We start from the raw sequence: 21862 nt of genomic DNA on the forward strand, positions 1-21862 counted from the left end.
CGATCGATGGCAGCGGCGCACGGTGGGACGCACACCTGGGCCTGGGGCTGAGCCCTGCCTGCCCTGACCAGGGGCTGCCCTGCTGCTGCTTTCCTTGTGCCTGCTATTGAGCTGAGCTTCTTCAAAGGAGCTGCAATTGAGCGCTGTAAGGAAATGGTAATTAGAGCAGTTATTTTTCAGAGGGCTTATTGCTCTGGTTGCAATGCGCATCCAATATTTTAAAGATAATCTGGGAATGATATCTTAAAAAATCTCTTAAAGCTATCCTGAAAAAGAGGTCAGATTTTATGCGAGCAGGGAACCACCACGTTACCATGTTGAGCAACGAGTGTGGTGCAAAGCTGAGCACGAGGGGAGGCACCGACAGTCTTCCCCTGAGCACTGAGCAGTGCTGTGTCACATCGGAGCAGCTCTGTAGCTTTCCAGCCTCGTCTGTCTCATGTGAGCATCATTTGCCATCCTGAGAACTAGAAAAGAAGTGTGAAAAACAAGGGAGGCGGTTCCCAAAGGGCTCTGAAACTGAACTCACTGGTTGTCTTCTGTCCCCTGTGAATCCTTGTGCTGGCATCAAGTGAACTCCTGCTGGGGGGGTCTGTAATGAGCTTTCTGGGTTCAAGACCACGTGAAGCTGAGCTGGGGCAGCTCTGGGCTGATAGAACCTCACAGGCAGGACTGGGTCTGGTGTGTGGGCACTCTGCTCCCTGCTCCTCTCTTTGTGTGTGCATCGTTGACCATTGTAGACACAGCCTTAGGCTCAGCACTGTCCATATAGGACATGTACTATGTCATGCCACATACCATGTACTCCTACAAGAAGTGTGTTTTTCTTCTGGTAGAAGCTATCATAAAGCTACTCAGGAATGCACTTGAACACGAGTTAATTCTAGGTAATTATTGGGTATTCTGCTGAAAGAATTCAGTACAAAGGATATACAGATGCTTTACAGATGCTTTGCACATTCACGTGTAAAAGCTCAGAATGTAATTTGTTTTGGATGAGGGACCTGAACAGAGGGGTGCTGCCATGAATTCAGCAAGGTCTGTGACTGGCATTCCCCTCCTGGTCATTGCAGCCCTATGCTATTAAACAGTCAGCTTTCTGTATTTCCAGTTCTTTACATTTTCTAATCATTGAGAAATAGTAAACTGCAAAAACAGACTTTGCAGAGCTCTCCAACCGTAAGTTAAAGTTGGCTGGAAATGAAATCTAACTGGAGAAGGTCTGTGGAATCTCTGGCGTTGAATAAGGCTGCTTATTTATTGCTTTGTTACAGCTCTATACAAATACATGGCTGCACGTGTCTGTACTCAAATTAAGCTGTCCTGGCTTACGAGAGCCAGTAGGAATCTCTCAAGGTTGCAGATGAGTAAGTGTAAATGCATGTGTATATTAGCAGATGCGTGCCCTTGGAGGGGCTTTCTCACCGATGACAAATCTTTCTGAAATCCTCTCCCAGAAATCAGACCTTCAACAACAAATATTTATTTGAGATACGCTACGACGTAAAATGCTTCGGGAGAAATGTTGGATACCCCGAGTTCCTTTCTGCATTGTTTAACCAGCAGTGCAGGAAACTTCCCTGAGCGGCGTTGTGCACGGTGCGTGCTGTGGGTGCAGCTCTCTTTGAATGCAGCCGTTGGATTGGAACCCACGCAGCCCCTGGCACAATTGCAGCAGCGTTCTGCTGTGCGCAGTGAAGATAAATTGCTTGTTTTCAGCAGCGTTTCTTCATCGTCTTCGCTTAATCTGGAATGAAACTTTACAGTCAGCGACTGAATTTTTAAGCAATATATTTACTCCTTTTGTCCCGGGGGAATACTTAATAACGCTGCGTACAGTAAATGATTATAGTGGTTAATGATACAAGCTGAGAATGTAGAGTTTCCCATTTTTTTTTTCCATCAGAAGGATTTCTGTGGTGCAGCACAGAAGCCCACGTTTCGCTCTGCTTTGTACGCCCAGCTCTCAAGGCTATCAGAAGTGTAATTGAGTGTGTGTTGGCACCAGCAATAAGTCTTTCACACAAATCTTTCCTTGACACACACTCCCCCTTTTGGTGCCAGATGTCAAGTTCTTTTGGATGCCTGTCTTATGATTTTGCAGTTAAAGCACAGTAAATCGTGGGAGTTCACTGTGCCTGGACCTGGACGTTCCTCCTCACTGCACAGCATTCAGGTGCCCCGTTCCTCATCTCCCTGTGTTCCTCAGGGATGCTTTGCCCGTGGCTCTCAAAAACTGTTTTGCTTTTTGTTTTCATGATGTCGTGGTGTTTGGTGGTGGTTTTAAGCTCCTATTGCTGTCATTTGTATCTTTCATTCAATTTTTGTTCCTTCTATTTGCCAGTTTCGCAAAGATTTTTCATTAGCATTGTGGTGAAAGTGGAAAATTGTCTTCAGCAAAAGTTCTGTCCTCAGAACACTTTCAAAATGCCTCCTGGTTCTTGCGACATCATTTGTATTTTAATTATACCCCATTCATTCTCATTTGCACTGTGTTGTACTTCTGAAAGTACGATTTCAACAGCGATGTTGTGCTCAGAGGTTAATTCAATTCAGTACAGCCGTGTTTGGTACAAGGAGAACCTGCCGAAGCTTTAAGCCCGGTTGCGTGGTCTCCATGAGGTCAAGTGGCATTTCTGATGGAGCGAGGACTCGGTCAGGTACAGGATGCAGGATCCCTTCCTTGTGGGAGGAATTACCCTTGTTTACTCCAGCCTCTGGTTTTTATCCAGAATCTGTACAACAGAGCATTATCTTCATCGTTTGGGATGCGAGTTTTTCTAGCTATTTTTCTAGTCACCTACAAGCATGAGTTTAAATCTTCTTTTATTTTAACTCAAAATTTAGTTTTGGGTTTCCTTGTTGCTGACAGTTCTGTAGTGCTTCAGGAAGTCAGGGTTTTTACTGCTCCATTTACAAAGGAACAGAAGCTGGTGCTGTTTTTCAACCGTCACGTTGAAGCCATGTTCCCTTCTTGTATCTTCGTTAGCCTCCCTAGCTAATCTTTGGTCAGAGGTTTTTATTTCTGAGGGTGGAAATCTGGCTGGGTGAGCTTTGGGGCTCTATGGTCATTACCTGCAGCTTAAATTAGGCCAGCTTCAGCAGAGTCCTTTTGTAAATCTTTGTGCAAGGAGAAATTTGTCCGTTACCAGCCTTCGTCTTTGAGATGCATACAAGAGTCTCCTTTGAATATTACTGCTTCTTTGTACAATAGAGAAGGAAATCCAAAATTTCCCTTTTTATGTGCTGTTTCCATCACCCATTTGGCATCATACATGGTGGGGATAGTTCCTGGAGTGCTGTCTTAGCTGGGATCAGTTCTCACTGCTTTTTTCCAGTACGTGCAACGTGGTTGCAGCTGATACCTAAATCTTACACCAGGAAGGCCATGGAGGTGAACCTGGGCAATTGCCTTTGCAGCTGGATGCTCTTCGGGCTGTGCAGATCTCACTGTGCCTGTTGGTGGATTCCTGTGTAGATGAGTGGCCGGAGGCCATTCTGCATGGGAAGGACTTTTGGTCGTGAGGCAATAGTCAAGAACTAAATTTGGGGAACTAAATTGGTGAACCGTGTGTTTTGGGAATGAGGATGAAGGCTGTCAGCTCCATGCAGAGCCTTTCCTTCCACAGCATCCCGTATGGGCCGGGGGGTTTGTGCTTCTCATGGCCATGATCAGCAGTGTGAGCCTCACAGCCCCGTGCTCACATGGACTATTTTATGCCCAGGTTAGAAGTAGGGTTTGCCCACCAGCCTACGTCAGGTCTGGTTTTCACAAGGAGAAAGTGCTGCTTGGTGTGGTAACATGCCATGTGCCGTGGTACTTCTCTGTGCTGGGGATCTCCTCAGCCACATATGATGAAGGCTTGTTTTCCAGAGTTACTGTGGGCCGCATCTGAGGCTACCAAAGCAGAATGAGCTGTTAGGAGGGCTGCGTGGATGGGTCTCTGACAACAGCATTGCTAACAGGAGCCGCTTTCCCATTTTGATCCATTAAGGTTTTATTTGGTCAAAAGCACGAGATAAAACGTCTGGGAGCCCTCAGCAGGTTCCCTGGGCTGCCTTGGCTTCTCTCAGTGTTGTTCTTCGTAATGGTTTGTAAGTACTCCCCAGTTTATTACTTCCTTTTGCTGGGCAGATTAGTTGTCATCCGTGTGGTTTTCACTCAGCGCAGGGATTCCTGACGTCGTGCTGTTGGCAGATGAAAGGAGGGTTCATTGTGAATCTGAGTTTTGTGACAGAATTTTTCCAGTTTGCTGACACGCTGTCAGGCTGAATTCTGCTATTAACCCCGAAAGAAAAGCCAACTGTCGCTCTCAATATCAGGCTGAAGTCACAATTGTCTTTGAAATCTGTTGTCAGTTCTGTTTTGTTTTCCAGAAATAAATCAAGTATTTTTACTTTAAGTAGACTATATCTATATATAGAGAGAGATATATTTTTTTTTCAAACTCACATCATTTATTTGTGGAGTTGCATGCTTTAGCTGTTACGTTGGTCTGGCACAGCAGTTAATGGAGGTAATTTCCCACGTAAGACCAGCAGGTGCCTGGGGCTGGGTGTGCAGAGGAGGAACATTCTGTTGGATAAGGAATGTCCTTGGCACAGCCTGGGTTGGGATCTGCTCACTGCTCTGCTCTCCCCAGGGGTTCAGCTGGAAGAAACAAACCAACCAACATGAACCAACGCGATGTCATCGGTGTGATTACTTCCAAAGCATTTGTTGCACCAAGGTTCTGGACCTCTTCTGTGTCTTAGTACTGGGATTCCAGGCTTAGTTTTGCCATCTTGCCTACCTCTTGTTCTTTCTGATTAATTTTAGAGGAATCTCAAAGCTTCTTTTCCAATCTCAACTGTTGCAAAGCGGCTCTCGATCTGCTGAAGAGCATCGGTCTGTCAGCCACGGGCGCCAGCAGGAGGCAGATCTGTTTCTCAGTGTTCCACTATCACTTGTTATTGACATTGCTGCTTTCACAGCTCTTATTTGACTTGAGTTTTACTACAGAAAAGATGTTTTTCCACTTCCTGAAAACGATGTAAATCTTGTTTGTTTTTCTGTTGTTTTTAAGGCAGCAATGTGTTTATCTTTTCCATTGTTGGTTTCTACTATGAGGTCGCGAGCTCACACACTTCCATAGATCTCCATAAAGAACCACCTTCTCTCAAACACAAGTGAATGTTCTTCAGCACTTTTACAAAAATGTTTTTCAAAATTCTCATCCAAATAGCAGCTATTTATTTCAGTCTGGTCTTATGTGTAATATAAAAGCATTGCTTTCATAGGAGCGGGTAATTAAACACTAAAACATTACATCTCCTTTCTTTTTCAATACAGCTCCTTTATATTCTGCTTTATAGTCGCAAGTGAACGTAAGAGAATGGGATGTGAAACACAATCCTGTTTTGATATTGTGGCATCGTAAGTTTATTTTATCTGGCAAGTATCAATTCAAGTCATCGTTAGTGTGCTCAAATTCCCTCTGAGCTGGTGAAGGTGTAAGGGTGAGGTGGAGCTGTGTTCTGTGCAGCTCCTGGCACTGTGTTTGGCAGCTCCCTGCCGTGCTTTCCAGAAGAAAGTAAGAGTAAAAAACATAAAAGTAAGAAAGGAAAAGAAGTAGCTCCATCCAAATCCTGTTTTAAGAGCGCTTTAAATGAGTAGAGACAAAGTTTGAAGGTTTTCGTGTTGATTGCTCCTCAGTTCTCCAGTTGAGCTGAAAAATGTTCCTGCAGGCCATAGCACAGCAGCATCCTTTACTTCAAGAACTTGTGTCTGGGTTTTATTTGTTCGCCCCCAACCTTTGCTGTCCTCTGTCCTTTTTAGCACAGTAGAGGAGGGCACTTTTACCCTCCCAAGCTCTCCTTTCCTCTTCCCAACCCCTTCCCCCAAAGAAAGGCGATCAGGCAGATGCTGCCATTTAACCATTGCTGTTGAAAGTATTGCATTGTTCCAATACCTGATTTTCTCTTTGAGACCAGCTATCAGAAGAGATGAGGGCTGCATTCAGTGGCGCTGTGTCCTTGTATGTGTGTATGTGTGTGACCCACTGGTTGGCTACGGATCATCCATGCAGGCGAAGCAGAGCCTTCTTGGAGCAAATCTTTGTGGTATTGAACAGCATCCAATGCAATGAGTCGGGAGCCACGGAAGCAATTTTAGCCAATTAATCCTTAGTGTTAAAATATATTTCAGTTGAATTTTTTATCAGACTTGTGTGTGGGAAACTGTGGGAGAAAGAAGGAAATTAGAAATGCACTGAATAATAGATGAGCGTACGTAGCCAAGATCTGCTTATTAAGTCCTCTTTATTATTCTAAATATTTAGTGCCAGATCCTCAGCTGGAGTAAACGTCCTCAGTTGTGTTGAAGTCAGTGGAATTGTGCCAGCTGGGATTTGCTACGAATCTGGCCCTTGATTTTGCTGCAGAAAGACAAGAATATTTGGGGAGGCAGCAAGGACTTTGCTGATGGTAACACCATTTTCATAGCAATAATAATAGGAAAAATGAGGAAGTCTGCTATTCTTCTGACTTCCATAATGAAATTAGAGGAACTTCTTGATGTTCTTTCATTAGATGTCAATTTTCCTCCAAGTATCTGCGTCCCCAGGACCTTGCATGTACTGAGGAACACTGCACAGAGACTCAGGTGGTTTTCTTTCTTTTCTGTGGGTGCCAGGTTTTGTACCAGCATTTCTGCTACTCTTACCAGAGAAATATCACAGCAGCCACACTGTGCTCACATCAACTGGAGAAGAAGCCATAAATGCATTTGATTTTGGAAAGCTGTTTTGCACGCTGCAGCTGATTGTCCACCATGAGTAAAGCGTGCTGTAATTTAATGTGGCATCTTATTAAAATCCAATGTGTCATTTCATTTGGCTGCATTTTAGAAACGTATCAGCGAAGCAGATCCTGCAGCTAGCTAATTCCAGCATGGCTACAAAACCCAAACTTGTTATTTCCATAGTTCATGGTACTGCAGTACCATAAGGTGTTGGGCTGCCCTGCTCGGAGCTTGCAGTTTATGCCTAAACCTCCCCATTTCTGCAAGAGTGGCTTTTTGAGGGGCTATCTTGGAGGGCTGAAGATAACATCACAAACCGTGTTTGTTATATTCTTAATTGTTTTGACCATAGAATTAATTTTAAAGTCAAAAGGGGCACTGCTTTTTCATCACTGCCGGTCCGGAATATTCAGCATGTCACAGATGTTCATGAATAATGTCCATTTAGAGCTGTTGGCAGAGCGCGCCGGCGAGTTGGCGAGATGAATTAAATGTTGGGGGGATCTGACAGGCAGCACGCTGCTTTGTGATCATTCCAAAGTTCTAATAATCTCCCTCACCTTCCCTGCCTGCCGCTAATGAAAGAGAATAGGTGATTGCACCTCGGGCTATGTTCTGTGCCTAATGACTCCTCCAAAGGCAGATTTATGAAGAAAAAATTAACTTTGAATGAGGATTGAATTGGCCCTGACAGTCTGATAGACTGTGACACAGATTCTGTGGCAAAACAGACGTAGCCCTAATTGATTATCAATATTTTAAGCAAAGTGATGAAAATAAGCATTAAGTGATGAGAAAGGCAGTCTTAATACAGTAGGCAGTAACCGGGCTATGGGGAGCCTTCGGGGAGGCTGGCCTGCTTGCCATCCCTGCATTTTATCTGTCAGCTTTCACCTTCTGCTTCCCAGCACCCACTGTCCCATTCCAGCCTATTTTTCCTCGCAGGTTTATGAGCAGAATGCTAATGGCCTGGGCAGGGCTGACGCTCTCCCCTCTCTGCTGAAGTTTGTTAATATTTAACCCGTCTTGACTTGGGATGACTTGGGCTGTTCTGCACTGAGCAGAGCGTAGATTTGAGGTTTCCTCTTTCTGCTGCGCTTTCCTGCAGCCCTGTGCAGCTTTTAAGTTGTGACGAGGAACAGAAGAGAGCAGCAGAATTGCCTGGATGGTGCCAAGGGTCTGTGCCTTCATGGCCGGGTTGGTTGTACCCAGTGTCAAGACAAGGGAAGAAGATATTTGGGTTTTGCATTTTGGATAGGTTTTTCTTGAGGTGTGAACCTGCCAGAGCAGATGCAGGGCGTCCTTCCTAGGGAGAAGTGAGAAGCTGAAAACCTCCCAGACTTGCTGGGGTTGGAAAAGACAAAAAGAAGAAACGGCGCAGTCGTGGTTACAGCGAGGTGTGCGCTGTGCTGCTGCTGCATGCTGCTCCTGCCTGGGACAGTGTGGCACAGATCAACTGCTGTGAGTTCGGGGTGGAGTTTTGGGGATGTCTGCTAGCTAACTTTACTTGTCAGCATATGAATATTTAGCAGAGAGCATTGCCGCAAGCCTCGATAAATTCGATGTACTAGAGAAAAATGGCATGTAAATTAAATAAGGCCTTGTAAATTAATAATGGATTGCTGTTGTATTTTTATATGTGAGCTGACTGAATATTTTATAAGTGCAAAAATGTTTGTGTTTAAGAAAAAAAAACAGCAGTGAAAGCCTTTCTGGTCAGCATCGTGGGTTGCACAGCTGCGCTCTGGGTGCAGCATCCTCGTGTCCCTTCTGAGTCTGCCTGCCTCTCTTTCCCCACATTGAATTGTCTGGCATGTATTTATACAAGTCTGAGGAGTTGGGAAGTTCACCATTATACTGAATACATTTTTTTTTCAAAGTCTTGTGGTCTGTAGATGGTGCGTGCTCTGACAAGATCAGCTCTTACTTCTGTGTGCTTTTTAGAAGTGAAAGCAGTGACATCGCCGCATGCTGACTGTGCTGCAGGACTGGTGAGCACCCTTCAGTCTTTCCAACTGCACCTCCCAAACGTTGCCTTTTCCTGCATGTTTCTCCTGCTGCGTGTGCTGGGCAGGGTGAGGGGTTGTTTATAATAACATACACAGGGTGCTCAGCCCTGTGCCTGTGGCCTGTGAGACGTTTTGGGCAGAGCTAACTGCAGCAGGCGGTGATGTCCACGCGCTGAATCTGTACGGAGCATTGGCAGCATTGGCTTTAGCTGCTCTGAAATGGAGACTTTCTGATGCCCATCATCTATTCAGAAGGTGATTTATGTGCTAAGACCATTTGTTTCCTCTCCTCTTCTATTTTCCTGGAAAAGCTGCTTGCTGTTTTTGTTCCGTCAGCTGTAGTCTCCGAAGAGATGGTTCCAGCATTTCCTGTCAGCATAACGTCGTGCAGTCAGACTGCTTTAATGCAGACCCATTGATTTTTGCTGTGTTTTTGACATTGCTGTGGCCAGCTGAAGATGGCCCCTGGTCCTGGAGCTGCTGGTGGGGAGCACAGCACGGCAAGCAGCAAGGAGCTGGGGACTTAATGGGCTGAGAGTTTAACAGGATGCTTAATTATACTTCTTGTCAAATAATAGGGGAAATGGTTTAAGGTATTTTAGGTTTTTTTATTTGAGCATGTGGCATTAAGCAAAGCAAAGCTTGAGGCTGTGTTGGTCACGCTGTGATTTAAACTGTTGACTGATTTAGGCACAAACCATTGCCAGAGCATTGACATCAGGGGTTTGGACAGAGCCTCGCCATGGTGCCTTGACAGCTCGTTGGGTTTTTAATTTCTTTAATAGCCAAGAAGGTCCAGAGGAAACAGAAAAAAAAAAGATCAGTGGCATTGTAGCTTTATCTGGGGCTGGATGAGCTCTTAGATGCTGTCAGCTGGAGCTCCTCTTCGTGTGTTCATGTTATACTTTAGAGAGCTCTGTGAGCGGTCAGGTTCTGTTGTGCTGGCTGTTCTCTGTGCAGCCCACGAGCACCACTCCATCAGGGAGGTTCAGGGTGAATATTAGGGAACAGAAGGAGTGGTTGGGCAGTGGCACGGCTGGCCAGGGAGCAGTGGGGTCACTGTCCATGGAGGCACTCAGCCGTGGGGATGTGGCACTTGGGGGTGAGGTTGGAGGGCATGGCGGGGTGGGCTGGAGTTGGGTTGGGGATCACGGAGGTCTTTCCCAACCTGAGTGGTGTTATGATTCTATGGCACTGTGGTCTGCTTGGGTCAGTGAGCAGCTGCCACTGCTGTGCAGGGAGGGCAGTGGTGCAGCAGGAGGGCTTTCTGCTCCACGTACTGGCTCCTCTAATGCAGCACATTGGGCTTCACTCCGCAGCTCATGGGCTTTAGAACAAGCTGCGAGGTTCCTGCATGGTGTTTTAGTCACCGCTTGGCTCGATCCAAACAAATGCCATTTTTCCTGGTGCTTGCTGGGTGGGCGGTGATGGAAGATTCAGAGGGCTTTCGGAGGGCTGTTGGCATGGAGTTCTATCAGCCACGAGTGGCCTTGCTGACCTGGTGTGGTCGCAGTGGGCAGTGCCCATGACCTCGGAGCCTGGCTGCTCTGCATATTGATGGGCTGAGTTAACTTGTTGTTAATGAGCGATTCTGTGCAGGAAATTGTCCTCGAGGTGTTTCCTAAATGGCTCCATTGTCCACGTAATTAACTGGGAGGTGGAGGGCCATCTCTGTTCCTGCTGGCTGAAGTTGTAACTGCGTGACAAGGGTTGCACAAGGGCAAGTTCAAGTTCGTGTGTACAAGGCAGAAACGTGGTCACAGAGCAGGGCTGTGTGCGTTTTAATACTTCTGCTCAGATGACCGTTGGGGTATCCAATGAATTGCTCCCGTGCTGCAGCAAATCAGTGAGGAAGAACAAAGTCGCATCGTGGAATAGATAAATCACATCTAGGCATGGTGGGTTATTGAATCTAAATTGTGCCCAGTTGGCCCACAAGCGATATAAGCCATCCATCTTGTGCTGATAATGGAGGTTCTTGAAATCCACCTGATGTTTGCATTATTAAATTTCAGCCTAATGAGCTCTGCTAATACATATTGAAGGCAGTAGCGAGGAGCAGAACGGGAATCCGAGCGGGATAATTTGAAAGAAACATAAGCTGAGCATTTTACATGACTCAAGGGGTATATCTACAATTACGCATATAACCAAAATTGAATTTAAATGGAATTTCTATTATCCTCGTCCTTTTACCAGGGAAAATAAAGTGTAAATGAAGTAAAAGTCTTTCGAGTTGCTAGCAGTTTGTTTTTATTACCTGATTTAATAGATCCTCGTAACGATTTTCAGAGGCAGACAAGTTTTAATGTCTCATGGCTTTACGTGCAGTCTGACTACGTGCAAAGGCACGTGGATGGGGGCAGTGTCCGTGTGGAACCGCACTGCTGTGACACTGCTGTAAGCCGTGCTGCAGGGAGCTGCTGCCTGGGGGGGATGTTGGGGCTGCATGGCCTCAACCACTGCTGCTGAGCTCAGCTCTGCATCCTGATGTTCTGGGTGATGCAGCGGCGGGGCCGAGTGCTTGCTGACCTGAGCAAGCAATTGCTGCTTGTGCTGCAGCACACAGTGGGTTTGGTTTGGTGCGTGCAGAGGCCTGCTCTGAGCCCAGAATTCTGCTTCCTCCTTGTCTTTATTGTGACACGGTGATACTTTTTAAAACTTAATATTTCATCGCATGTAATGCTATTAGAGACTTCTTCTCACTTAGTTCACTCATCAGGCAGTGAGATGGCAATAAAAGAGAATGGCTCCTTTGAGACATTAATGCTTTGGAATAAATGATGTGCTAGAACAGAAATTTAATTAATTTACAGAGTATATTGATAGTCCCTTGTTACTGTGCTGTATATTTTTAATCTTCTTTAACATCTGTAGTAGAGCGTTTGAAAACCCCTGCAGTTGAGCAACTAGTAGATAATTAAGTAATAAGCGAAGAGGTTTCTGGAGAGAAAGAGACTCTTTTTAAAGAATGCTGTCAGAGCATGAATAAAGTACTGTGCTGCAGGGAGAGTGGTGCTCGGCATCACTTAGTGCCAAGTCAGAGCTATTGGGCTCTGACTGTAAATGCTCTCTGCAACTCTGCATCCCTGAAAATCCTGCCTTGTTTCTGCCTTCTCCTCAATAGAGGCCCCGTGGTTCGCTCACCGTGGCAGCAAATCCTCCTCAAAAACATCCTCCTCAAAACGCACTGCGTGGGCACAGCCAGGGTCAGGAGCAGCACTTCAATGCCCTGCTGTGAGAAATGAGTGCACAGATTGGTGCTGGAGTGACAAAGCAGAAGTTGCCCCCCGTGCTGCTGCTGTAACTGTAGGGATAAGTTGTAAGAAAGTACCCTAAGAACCAAATTCCGTTCTTTCACACGCATTGACTTCATGGTGGGACCTGCAGAAACAAATCCGAAATTGGGTTTATCTCCTTATGAAATATTTGGTGACATGCATTAACTAATTACTGATATATTTTTTTTCTGTTGTTTTTTCTTTTTTAGCTAAAGCAGATGAAGCCTTAAAGGCTAAAGAGAGATGTGAAGAAGAAGCGAAGAAGAGGAAGGAAGAAGGTAATGCATTGTTTTCTTCAGTAAGAAACTAAAGCATCGTCTGTCAAAACCATCATTTTTAAGAGGGAGGTTCCAGTCAGGTTCTGTATTTCAAAACTCAGATGTGGTCTCTGTTACAAATTCATGCAATTAATTCCCTTTGTCTGTTACTTTTGGTAAATAGTTGAATGATTTGTGTTGCATTATCAGGTAGTCCCACAGGCACCAGCACAGCACACACTGCATGCTTAGGAAACAGCCCAGGCTGGTGCTCCTGGCTGGGGATGGAGCAGCTGCCATTGCCCTTCCAGCTCTGTGCTGATCCAGTGACGTGGCAGTGCCTTTCTGAGGTGGCAGCTGGTGCTGAGCGATGTGCTGAGCACCTATGGGACCCAAACTTCAGTCAATTCAGCACCATTTTGCTCAGACAAAGTTCCTGGTAACGGCAGGCATATTTTGTTGCTGCAGGTCCTGCATAGGTTTAGGTAAAATGCTCAGGTCTAATAGAGTATCTGGTACCTGGAGCCCCTGCTGCACTTGGCAAAAGTAAACATAGAAGGTAATTACCTTTGGGAAATGGGAACTAATCAATGGCATTTTTTTCTGTGTTTGAAAGAGGTTGGAGCTGTTCGCATTTAATAAACTTTTAGTTTAATGATGTTTAAGAAATGGTGAAATGGATGCTCAGCTTTTTTTCCCCACTTCAAAGGGCGTTGAGCAATCATTACATCTGAAGGAAGTATTTTCCTTTATGTTAATTTTGTAATTATGTTATGTGGGGTGCACTCTAAAACTTATTACAACAGGTACGGCGGTGCTCCCGGATCCACGCGTGCCCCCACGGCAGCACTGCATTCCCACCCCACAGCAGTGCATTCTGAGGGCTGCTGCTCATTAAGGCTAACAGGATGATGTAGGATAACAGGTTTGTGGACAGCTCAGCTTCAAAGCAGGTTTATTGCTGCTGCTGTCCCACTCCGCAGGTGGCCCCTGCCTTTGAAGTCTGTGGTTTCACTTGTGCTACACCAGGAGCACACAGAGCTCCCAGTACAGCTGCATAGGCAGGCACTTGTTTATGAAGGAGCTCTTTTGGTCTGTAGGACGTGGACAAATCCAGGAAAGACAGTCCTAAGCTGACAGTGGCAGTGCTTCAGCTCTGGGCTGCCCCGTGCAGCTGAGCACTTGGAGTCCTCTCCTCCTTGGGAGCATACCTACTATGGCAAGCAACCTGCTTGCAAGGTGAAGTGGCATTCCTCTGATTGGTCCTGTGGAGACTGTCAGCAGAGTGGTTGTGTGTAACTGAGTGAGATTTGGTTGTGATTTAGAAATCTGTGATGACTTTCCATAGGGAGTAAACACCAGACTGACTTTAAACAGATTGTCTTGCACTCGAAAGGCATCGCAGCATGCATGCTATTAATTTATATAAAAATACTATATACGTTATACACATACTATTTATGTATATATACACATACACACACGTAGATGCACAAATAAAACCCTGAAAAACTTGGTAGGAATTATCCAGCCCAGCTCTGCTCTGTTCTGTAACAGTCATGCAGCCTCTATCTGTTGCCTTTTGGTGGCTTTCCAGGAGGATCAGGTGGAGCAAGATGACATGAATACGTGTTGCTAACCAGTTACTAACGTAGGAATTCAGCTGAATGAACTTCTTGTGTTCCTGTGCCCTTGTGAGAGAAGTCTTGCGCTGGCTCCAGGTGGTTCAAAGTTCAAGTGATCTCTTTTTCTTACGTGCTTGCAAGATGGTCTTTGGAATATTTCTAATTGCCATCTGATCATTTAAAGGGACTGTGGATGAGAAGAACTCTTTTCTGCTGCAGTGCTCGGAAACGATGGAGGAGAAATTCCTGCAGGTTTTTTTGCAGTTCCTAACTTCTCCCTAAGTTATTCCCTGGAGATACAGAGAGCTGCACAGCAGTGCTCCTTCCTGGGGTCCCAGCGGCCCAGTGCAGCTCTGAGTCTGTACCCAAAATCTTTTTGGAACTGAGAAAAGCTGCCTGGTAGAATGTGATGTTTTACCTTAAAATACCTCACACTGGCTCTTCTGTCCTTGTGAAGGAAGCCATAACATCTGTGCAGCCCTCAGCTCTCGAGGTTCCAAGAGCAGTGCAGAAAATTTCAACCCTGTAGAACAGCGCCTCTCCACGAGGAATGGTTAAAAATTTTCTGCATGATTGTAAATATCCGTGCCTACAGAGTGGTAGTGTTTAGTTTACATGGAAAAGGTGCTCTTTGGATTTGTGGCTGTAATTAATTTCATTCACAATCAAAATATTCCAACGACTTGGTTTGGTTTGGGAATGTGAGATGCCGGAAGGTGAAGCTGAGTTAGATTTGAGTTCTCACGCACGCTGGTGGTCAGAGAGAACACGAGTCGGGGGGAGGCACCACGTCCATCATCAGTCCTCATCTGTGCTCCTCACCCAGCTACTGCTCCCCAAAGCAGGAGGGTTTATGCCCAGACAGAGGCGGGCTGGGGGCTGCCTCCCAGCTGCAGGCCGAGGTGCCGAGGTCTCCTCTGGTGCACATTTGTAGCCCCTGTGTTGGAAAAGGTGTGTGTGGTTTTCCATTGTGAGGGACTCGTTTGCTGGCAATTGTTTTACCTGCAGTAATTAGGAAGGCTGAGTAAGGGAAAGCAAAAGGAAAAATGGTCAGTTAGGGGGAAAGGAACAGTGGTAAGTTAGAGTGAAAGCAGGAGGAAAATTTATTAATACGCAACAGGAGAACTGTCCTGTGGTGCCTTTGAAAAAGTCGTGAGGCTGCTGTGTTGTTCTGACATGAATAGAGATGCGTCCTGAAGAGAAGCTCATTGAACAAAGTCTATCAATTTGTCTGCAAGGCTGGCTACTAATTAAGAACAAAATGTTTTATTTTCAGTGGAAAATGAGTAGCTTATGAAATTGCTTAACAAGTGTGTTGGCATACCAAGCCCGTGGAAGCGTCCCGTGCCACATGATCCCAACACAGCGTGGGGAGCACCAGTTCTGCGTGGCTCCATTTCTGTGCTGGGTGTGCTTTGCAGGCAGTAGGTTTCATTCTGTTGTGTTTTCTGCTTTGCAGAGAACGATTTTCTGTATTTTCGGTAAATTCATTTCTATTGCGGAAATGGAAAAGAAGTGAAAAATTCTGTGTGTCTGATCATGGAGTTCACACGGTGGTTTTGTTTCGGGCTCAATTGATCCCAGTGATTCTCTGCCTGAGAATCCTCCCTTTTACAGGTGTATCATCATCCCCGGCCCTGCGGGTGGAAATCCTATTGATGGAGTGGTGCAGATCCTGCACGGATGGGTCGCTTACAGCTGCCCTGCAGTGGGGAGCTGCTGCCTGCTGGCCCTTTCTGTCTGCTCAAGCTAGAGTTGCCTCAAATATCCCCAGATTCATCAACAAAGTGTTGTTTTGTATGAAACCAAAATGACCATCTCCCTGGTTTAGCATCCCAGAACTCTCCGTTCTATCCCTTAACATGTCGCTCTGCAGCGCAAACACGTGGGGCTGCCAGCACACCTGCAGCAGCCGCCAGCTCTGCTCTGGAGCCACGGGAAGCATCGCCACGTGCAGACCAGCAGCTGTTCCTCTGCTCATCACACTGCCTCTGCATCCCCACCCCATCACGAGGGTGTCCCAACATCACTTTTATTATAATTTTATTGCCAAATCAGGTGTGAGATTAGATGTTGGATGTTACATGTAATCTGCTCAGAAATCAAATTATGTGACCTCCAAGCCCACCACCGCACCCTCCCACTGCTTTGCTGCTCAATATGCAGCGTTCTGCTGTCATGAATACAAATAGAGGACAAATTAGAATCTACAGACAGCTGACCCGAGCTCCAGATTAGAGGCTGGGGGCTTGTGCTGCTTTCAGTGCTTTAATTACCATAGTCCCTATAGCCAGTTGAAGGACACGCGCAAAAATCATTTTTGTGACAAAAAAGCAAAGAAAGAAAGGGAAAGGCTCCCTCCTTCTCATTTGAATTTTTCAGTTTGATTGCATTTGCACTTCCATTGGAGCTATGCTAATTCGCTGCATGAAATTAGGTCTATTAATAAAGAATGCACTACTTTTGCAAGAGTATTTTCAACGGAGGGCTTTTTCTTTTTCTGCTTTGTTTTTGCTTCCTTCCTTCTGTTTGGGGCTGTCTGAACACAGCACCAGGGCCTTGAGGGCTTTTCCTTCCCAGCCCATTCAGGGAACTGAGATGTGCGATGAGAGCAATGCTGTGGGAGGGGGGCTCATCCCTGGAGCAGTCATCCCAGCACGTGGCACCACGTCCCCACGCGGCTTCGGGATCAGCTGTGTGAGAGCATCGTGCAGAACAGCATTTAGAAGATGATGCCCGGGTGAAACACAGGTTCCATAGAGCACGTCCTGCAATTGCAAGGAGGAGGAGGCCCTGCGAGGTGCTGAGAACAAGCCCAGGTTGTATACATGCAGCTGAGCAAGGTTTGTTCCTTTGGAATCAATCCATCAATCAGTGTGGCTGTGCTGCCTGCTCTGGGGCTGGTGCTATCCCCACGCCTTCAATCCCCAATTTGCATTTTGTGTTTCTCATGCGTGCTGGCCCAGTGTTGAATTGATTAGTTATGCCTAGCTGGTAAGCAGGGAAACATTTTTATATACTCTGGGGAAATAAATTTGGCAGAAAATCAGCATGAGTAGATTTAATTATCACTCGGAGACCTTTCCCTTTTCTGGCTTAGTGATCCTGAAACTCTGTGTTTCACTGAAATCTGTGTGGACGCTAAGCTTCGCTTCCCAATTTGTTCCTCCGCGCAATGATAAGCCAAGCAATTACTGGTTTATTGATTTTTCATCATGGCAAATTTAAAGTTGATTTTTTCCTGAAAAGGCAGGGGTGATTAAGTGTTTCCCCTCGGTTTAGTACAAGAGAGCTATGTGGCAGAATCTAATATCCTGAGGTCAACCTCCGCAGGCAGATAATACGGTGTCTCGGCCACGTGTTAAGGAGAGGAATCGGGGCTACAAATGTGATAGGATATATGTGGAGACAGTTTAATTTGCTCCATTTATATGAACAAGTCATGTGGCACATGCTTGGAAAACATCATTTTGAATGGGCTTGGAAATGAAGCCCACGTGGGTGGAAGAACAGGGAATGCAAACACGAGAGGCATTAGAGCACTCTGTGCTTGGAGGGAATTGTCTTAAAACCCAAATGAAGCAACTCTTCTGTGCTTAATTCACGGGTGTTACTGAAATGTTGGTGCAGCTGTAGTGTCACCTGTATTGCAGGTTGAACCTGGTGTGTGAAAAAGTAAGGTAAATTCTTTGAGTCTGAGAACGATGGGGTTTGTGTCTGAGCATTGCACGGCAGTCCTGGTGTTGGGTGGCTGCTTTGGAACACGTGGACTGACAGCTTTTACATCAAAATGGAAAGTGGTGCTTCCCACAACAGTAGTTTTGCTCTTTTCTAAGTGGACTTTTACAGCTCACCCCTTTCCCAGCTGCCTTTGGGATTTATCTCAGGGACGAGGTGTCCCTCATGCTCATCTTTAACCTGTTGATGTGAGTTCTGGCAGAGCCAGCGTGCCACACGGTTGGGTTTCCCCATGACAGGGCCACGCATGGAGCATCCTGCTTCACTCTGCACTCTCTTGGTGACAGCCAAAAGCTGCACCTCAGTGCTGGTGGTATTACAGACAGCATCTGAATCTGCTACAAATGATTTGATTGCATGAGGTCAGGCCGTCGGGCTGTAATAAGTTAAAGTGCTTTACTCACTGATACAGAAATATATTAAGATGCCCTTAAGTTCATTAGTTATTGCCTTAGGTCGCAGTTGATGTCCAGTAAATTTTACTGAAGTTCATTGCTATGGCAGTGGACTTAACTCAGGCTGGCTCTGTGTCACTCAGTGTCGAGGCTAAGAAAGAAGCCCCCTCCTGCCTCCAGCTGTTTGCCCCTGTTTGCGCAGGCCGTGGCACACTGGGACTGTGGAAGTGCTGAGCTTCCTTGTGTGGCACAGCTGTAGAATAGGGCAGGATGTGATTCAGGAAAGCCAGTGACTGAAAAAAATTCAGTGCAGCACATTAGGAAGAACATCCAGACGTGAACAAAGTGTATGCAGGATAACGTTGCTGCGTGGACACGGGCCTCTGCATCAGCCATCTCACAGCAGGGCTGTGCTCTTAGGGACAACTTGCACTCTGCAGGTGTGCAGTTTTGAGGAAAGCTTTGTTTAAAAGCTTTGTTTTTTTACCCTTAACTAAATGTATTTAAATTAGTAGGAATTGCTCTGACCAGCAGTAAGGCATAACTTGCAGATAGTTCCCCTGTTTTCAGAAGTGTATTAGTGATGATTCCAGAAATGGCAAAGAGCATAGCACGTAAGCATAATTTTTTACCATAAGTCACAGAATCCTCATAGAACCACAGCACAGTTGGGTCAGCAGAGCACACACAGCCCCCAGCATCAGCCATGCTTGTGCCTACCTGGAGTGAACTCACTGCTGCTCTTCTGCAGCATTATGAACGTACATATTTCAGCTGGAAGGTGCAGTGTTTCGTTTTAATCCTTGAGTTTGCACATGAATAGTCCAAGATTTGGCTTCATTGCACGCATTAGCTGGAAAGCTGTGGAGCAGAGCATTGCACAAAGGCTGTGCGTGATGGCTGCAGAGAAATTGCAGTGCACCTTTATTTGAAGGAAAATGGATTAAAACCAACAACTTCCCTTATATCATCTGTGGAAGTGTCTTGTTTTTCGTCTCTGTTAAAACGCAAAGCAGCATTTGTCTGTTTTCATATGCATTTATGGAGGGAAGAAATTAGGTGGATTTTCTTCAGGCTTGAAGCCTATTAACATGTGGGATCCATTAAGGGTTAGGATATCAGCGAGATGTGCCTAAATATTAAAATCACTTTGCAGCTGGTATCTGAGGCATTTCAGTAAGCACAGCAGGTATAATTAGCGTTTTATTTATGCCTCTGTGAAGATGAAGAGCTCCATGGGTAGATGATGATGATTCAAAGCTGAAACCCCAACTGACAAAGTTGTTTCCTTTTCCTCCTGTTCCCCCAAAGAAAAATGCTCTGCTCCGTATTACGGGTGTATCATCAGCATCGTGTTAAAAACAGTTATTTCAAATCCCTTCAGAGGTAGATTTTTAGATGAAGAATTGGCACCAGTTTCTGTTGCATGGCTGCTCTGGAAGGGGTGGTGGGGTTGGGGTTGGGCCTGTGAAAAACCAGCACAGATTCGGCTTTTAGCTACTTCCATTCTGCAAGTGGGAACACAAATGAAGTTGTGCTCTCTCTCATGGGGTGATTTATTAATTCTTTTATAAATTAAAGGTCTGGAAATTGTCTTCAAAGTTTAAGACAGACAAAAAATAAAAATTGCTTCTGTATTTCATTAACGTTGCGTATTTTACCGTCGTCTTTATGGCATTTATTTGTGCTAAAGGATAAGTCTGAGACAAGCATCAGTTAAGGTAATGGGATTGTAAAGCAATCACATAATTAGTTATCTGACTTCAATCATTTACAACAAATTTATAGCTACCTATTGAAAAGCTGCTTCTGGAAGGGAAGATAAACAAGGGCAGGAGACGGAGTGCAGGGCAATGGGCTTCTCCATTCCTGTTCACTTATTTTCTCCATTTAAAAGAAGACAAAAGAAAACCAAAAGCCACACAAACACAGCTCCCTTCTCCAAAAAACGCAGCACAGAATTCTCCTGAAAGAAGTATAAAGCGTGATTATCCCTTAAATATTTCACTTAAATTCTGAGGTTTGGTCTTTAAATTTCCATTAATTTTCACTGTTTGCTCTGTTGAGGTTTTCATTTGTCAAAATTGTTAGCTCATGGGTATTAGTTACGCAAATATTGATGTGTAGCTTTGGCCTGTTCGCTATCAATTGAAATCAGGAAATCAATAGACTTAATAGCTCCTCATTACCCAGTTGATGCATTTGCAGAGCTGAGCTGAGCACTGTCAGTGAGCGATCAATTCGGTCACCAGCTCTTACGTGGTCACCACTGGGATGGGCTCCATGCTGCTGGCTGTGTGCTGGGCACAGTCCTTCCCAACCCCCCGTGGGGCAGCCCAGAGCTGGGGCAGTGGGGCAGCACGGCTCCTGCATGCTGGGGAACAGGGGGCTGCACAACCTGTGTACCCTGAAGGTCGCTCCTCAGGTGGCTGTGGCACTTAGAGTGGTTCCATTGTAGGTACGAGCCCTTGCCGGGTGGAAAATGATGCAACAGTGTGCTAGTTTGTCCAGTTGTGAGTTGTCAAGTTTTAAAGTGAATCTAAGTGAAAGGTAGGCAGCCTTGCAAAGGTGGGCTGGATTTTGGGAGAGAGGCATTCCTTTGCATTCATACATGTTTGTAATGTGCAGGACTTGTTGTAAAGGCAGGATGTGTGATGCCTTGTTGATGCAGTGCGATTCTATGATGAGCACACAGCAGCTCCTTCCGATGCCCTCTGTGTCCATACTGTGTATGGATGGGGTCTGAGCAGATCCTGCATAAGTTCCATGCTGCCCTGGATCTTCAAAGAGCCTCTGGGTAATGGAAACCTACTGGCATGGTAAGGGATGGATGCTTCCCTAGTGTGGTTGGCACTAGATCCAAGATGGCTGAGCTATCCGGTGATGCAGCTAAAAGGACCTTTTAGACTCAAACTGCAGTCACACAGAAAGATCCACGTTTGGTCCAAGTCCACGTGCACATCATTGCACTGCATCTAAAAGTGCCAAAGTTCCAAGCACTGAGCAGCAAAGTTTGCTGGTGAATAATTTTTAGTCTGGTGTTACTGCGACAAAGTTGTGTCATTCACTTCAAGTATTTTTCTTTCCTGGAAATAAGTTATTAAAATCAAAGAAAAAAATCCAGACACTCGGTAAACATGTAAGATGAGTGAAATACAGGCTAACTTAATGATATTTAAGATGATATACATAATTATAACAGAAAGGTCAGGGTAGGTGGCAGTTTTCCCAAGTATATGGAGTGTCGGAAAAATCCCCAAAGTCCCCAAAGCGAATGTTTTAATTGAGTTATGTTTTCTTTCCTTCGTGCTGAAGCATTAAGGCATTACCCCATTCCTGGGCTGCGCTCCTATAATTTCACGTGGCAAAATTCCCAGCTCTGCATTTTGACAGTGAAACCACATCATGTGTAGGCTCCTTCCAGGAATGAAATACAACTTTGTGTTTGTCTCCAAATCATCACTTTCTTTTTCATTTTAAACCAAAATATATTTAATGTACAGGAAAATAAATTTTACAAGGGCGAAGAAGAAGCGAACGCCATTTCTGAAGTGTGAGAGATCTGTGAAGAGCAGTGAGCCAAACAGCTGGGACAGAAAGAAGGGAGAAGTGGATGGAGGAGAGCCAGTGAGACACAGGCAGACTGCGTGGGGTGGGGTGGCCCCGTGGGAGCAGCAGTGGAGGCTGTGGGTCCCCGGCTCCCCCCTTTCACACCCTGCCTCCGGGGCTCGTACTGAGGGAGCAGGGGTTGGCAGAAGGGGTCGAGCAGTGTTGTT

The 21862-nt window shown here is 45.6% G+C and overlaps 1 protein-coding gene across 1 annotated transcript in view; it reads left to right on the forward strand.

Moving 5' to 3' along the window:
* RSRC1 (arginine and serine rich coiled-coil 1) overlaps positions 1 to 21862 on the forward strand; it is a 112029-nt gene that overhangs the window by 84265 nt on the left and 5902 nt on the right. The window contains exon 7 of the mRNA XM_042820860.1: positions 12281 to 12349. Within this exon, the coding sequence (XP_042676794.1) occupies positions 12281 to 12349 (69 nt within the window). The remainder of the gene's footprint in view (positions 1 to 12280; positions 12350 to 21862) is intronic.

The sequence above is a fragment of the Centrocercus urophasianus genome, unplaced genomic scaffold (assembly GCF_019232065.1).
Source record: "Centrocercus urophasianus isolate 14NV4802_14NV808 unplaced genomic scaffold, USGS_Curo_1.0 seq_19, whole genome shotgun sequence".
In the NCBI taxonomy this organism is placed as follows: Eukaryota; Metazoa; Chordata; class Aves; order Galliformes; family Phasianidae; genus Centrocercus; species Centrocercus urophasianus.